The 3,811-nt window shown below is 37.1% G+C and overlaps 1 protein-coding gene across 5 annotated transcripts in view; it reads left to right on the forward strand.

Annotated features, from left to right (window-relative positions):
* SAP130 (Sin3A-associated protein, 130kDa) overlaps window positions 1–3,811 on the forward strand; it is a 77,321-nt gene that overhangs the window by 45,814 nt on the left and 27,696 nt on the right. For 4 of the 5 annotated variants that reach the window (XM_008579459.1, XM_008579457.1, XM_008579458.1 and 1 more), the window contains exon 15: window positions 282–386. The exons of the other annotated variant lie outside the window; for it this stretch is intronic. In XM_008579459.1, coding sequence (XP_008577681.1) covers window positions 282–386 — 105 coding nt within the window. The remainder of the gene's footprint in view (window positions 1–281; window positions 387–3,811) is intronic. 5 annotated transcript variants of the gene reach the window in all.

Genomic DNA, 3,811 nt, shown 5'->3' on the forward strand with positions numbered 1-3,811 from the left:
TCGGATCCCACATGCGGACCGGTTCCTGCTCACTGGCTGAGCGAGGCACGGGAGCAACGCCAGGGGTTGCGATTCCGTTGCCGGTCCCGGTCCGGTGCGGGGGCAACACTGAGGGTTGCGATCCATTGCCGGACACGGAAAAAGACAAAAAAAAAAAATACTTAGTTAATGTAGTGCTTTTATTTTACCATAGGTATGCCTGGCAAATGTATGTCTTGTATTTCTTATCCTTTAATGCCCTCGGACTGCTATTTTCCGGGTTTATCTCTTGTTTCTTTCAGAATGGCAGTTCGGAAAACCCTCATTCCTCCTCAGCCTCCTGAAGTGGCTAGTCCTCGAGTGGAGAGCTCTGTGCGGAGTACATCCGGGTCACCTAGGCCTGCAGGGTGAGCACATAAATGTTCTTATCACTCTTGTTTTCAATTACACATCTTGGCAGAGGGAAGATCTAGCAAGTGTGACCAGTTTCACATAATTTTCCTGTGTTCAACATTTTATATGCACTTTTTAGCTGCCTGACCTGGGTACATTTCTTACCTTCTCTGACTCCAACTTGCATTATTTATGTAGTGGGCATACTTATAACATCTCCCTTGTAGGATTCCTGTGTATTTAAATGAAATGATGCATTTAAAGCACTTAAAACAGAGCTTACCTCATAGTAAATACCCAGTTGTGACTGGTATCAAAAATGGAGTCATAGCAATAGTTAATGCATGCTTTTTCTTTATTCTTTACTTTCTTAATTCCAAAAAGTAATATTATTTTGGAAAAAGTAATCAGACAATATAAAAATATTTAAAGTGTAAAGTGAAAATCATTGTCCTGTTTCCCACCCACCTTGCCAGTCCCATCCCCCAGAATAATATTGATTGGTAACAGTTTTGATAATTGTCTTTCCACATCTTTTTCTACGTACACATGTATACAGATTGATACATTATTAAAAACAGGGCCTTTTTTTTTTCCCCTGATTAGATTGTTTTACATCTTGGGCTTTTTACTTATTATATCAGTTAATAGGTTAGCATGTTAGTATATTGAGATATACTTATTTATAAAACTTCATTCAAGAAAAAAATAATAAGTATCTTGTTTGTGCCAGGTATCATTTTAGCATCTGGGGATATATAGCAGTAACTAAAGTAGACACAAAATGTCTGTTCTCTTTAAGCTTACTTTCTACTGGGCATAGAGAAGTAATAAATATATGAAGAAAAAGAAATAGCATAAAGGGAATAAAAAGTAATGGGAGGAAGAAGTGATGATTTACAGAAGGGATTCTCTGAGGAGAGATTTAAAGAGCATGAAAGAGTAGTAAGCCACGTGCTCCCTAATGTCAGAATGTGTCAGGAAGAAGAAAGAACAGGGACCAAGACTTTAATGTAGGGATACTTGCAGTTTTCCCATTGTACATTAGTGCAGGAATGTGAAAATGGCCATGCAAGCTGAAACTGTGCAAAGTGATTGTAATAATCAGTGGGAAAGATTATAGTTATTCTGTGACCTTTAAAAATGTTTGTGAAGATAGTAAAAACTGTCTTACTGTTCTAATATAGACAGAAATGAAAAAATTTGAAACTGATATTTACTTAACGCACCAAAATTGAAAACATTAGAAACACAAGAGTGATTGGAATAGTGCTTGCCTTCTTCTCATTGTATAACTTATAATACAGAGCAAGAATCTTTCTAAGCCCTGGCAAACTGTCATACTTCTTTCTATGATTGGATCTACTTCCAACATTTTATCCTTTGCACTTTCAATGCTATGAAATATCTCCAAGAGTTCCTTTGACATGAAGGTTTTTGCCAGCATCATCACTTCCAGGGACATCTTCATGCTTTTCATCAAAATCACTTCCCTTCACTACTGCTTGGGCTGTGGGTGCAGATTTCACAGCAGCATCTTTCTCTGAGCTGGCAGCTACACTGGTTAGCTTAACATCAGTCATATTCAGGCTGACTTCTGAAATGATGAAACCAGCCTTCACTGGCAGTAAAAGGTTTTTCTTCATTTTCCTTGTAATTACCATTTTCTTTCAATGTTGTAACTAACTTCAACACTTTGGCCTTGAATGATTGTGGGTTTTTTTATTACTGTCTTCAATCAAAAATAAAAGTAAATACTCTGTTTTTGCCATAGGTGGCTTTCTTTTCCTAGTGCACTTTTTACTAAAAGATGATATTGAAGTGACTTTACCTTTTTTATATTCATTGGACTTTTTCAGTTTGGTTCATACCATAGCTTTGTACAAGCCTAGGCTTCATCCTTCCATCTGTTTGTTGGATCAATTTTCTAATTTCACTTCTAGCAATATCACTTTTGGGGTTTTTTGTTGCATTTTTATCTTTGTTGGCCAGTTTTGTCTTACAGTCTTCCATTTTTATGAAATCGTATGTAGGTTTATCACTGGGAAACCAGAACAGCCTAACTACATACTTTGCCGTCTTCGTGAACCATTATCCAGATATGCTCATCTGTTAGTTACATACTGATTTGGGGATTAGCATCAAAGTTTGTACTTTATGCAGTTACTCACAGTTACTATATGAGGGGTCTTCAAAAAGTTCATGGAAAATGCGTATTATGAAAAGACTATGCATGGATTTCAAAAATTTTTTGCACCAAAGTAAACTCGCACTAACTTGTTATAACATGTCTGAACAGGATCTCGTTTGAGGCACTAAGAAGGATAAGACATCAGTCTGAAAAGAGCCCCTATCAGAGCAACGTGAATTCTGCTAAAATTGAAGCAAGAACAAACATCAAGTTTATGGTGAAGCTTGGGTGGAAGAATGGTGAAATCATTGATGCTTTAAGAAAAGTTTATGGGGACAGTGCCCCAAAGAAATCAGCAGTTTACAAATGGATAACTCGTTTTAAGAAGGGACGAGGCAGTGTTGAAGATGAAGCCCGTAGCGGCAGACCACCCACATCAATCTGCGAGGAAAAAATTAATCTTGTTCGTGCCCTAATTGAAGAAGACCAACAATTAACAACAGAAACAATAGCCAACACCACACACATCTCAATTGGTTCAGCTTACACAATTCTCACTGAAAAGTTACAGTTGAGCAAACGTTCAACTCAATGGGTGCCAAAACTGTTGCACCCGGATCAGCTGCAGAAAAGAGCAGAGCTTTCAATGGAAATTTTAAACAAGTAGGATCAAGATCCTGAGCATTTCTTTGAAGAATTGTAACAGGAGATGAAACTTGGCTTTACCAATACAATCCTGAAGAAAAAGCATTAAAAAAAAACATTGGCTACCAAGAGGTGGAAGTGATCTGGCCAAAATTAAAGTTCATGGCAACAAGTTTTTAGGACGCTCAAGGCATTTTGCGTGTTGGCTTTCTGGAGAGCCAAAGAACAATAACATCTGCTTATTATGACAGTGTTTGGAAAAAGTTAGCCAATGCTTTAGCAGAAAAACACCCAGGAAAGCTTCACCAGAGAGTTTCACCACGACAGCTATGCTCCTGCTCACTTCTCAACAAACAAGGGCAATATTGTGAGAGTTTCTATGGGAAATCATTACAATCCTGATTTGGCTCCTCTGACTTCTTTTTCTTTCCTAATCTTAAAAAATCTTTAAAGGGCATCCATTTTTCTTCAGTTAATAATATCGAAAAGACTACATTGGCATGGTTAAATTCCCCAGACTCTCAGTTCTTTAGGAATGGACTAAATGGCTCTTATTGCTTACAGAAATATCTTGAATTTGATGGAGCTTATGTTGAGAAATAAAGTTTATATTTTAAACTTTTATCTTTTTTTTTTTTTTTTTTTTTTTTTTTTTTTTTCCGT

The sequence above is a fragment of the Galeopterus variegatus genome, unplaced genomic scaffold, assembly GCF_000696425.1.
Source record: "Galeopterus variegatus unplaced genomic scaffold, G_variegatus-3.0.2 Scaffold1889, whole genome shotgun sequence".
Lineage (NCBI taxonomy): Eukaryota > Metazoa > Chordata > Mammalia > Dermoptera > Cynocephalidae > Galeopterus > Galeopterus variegatus.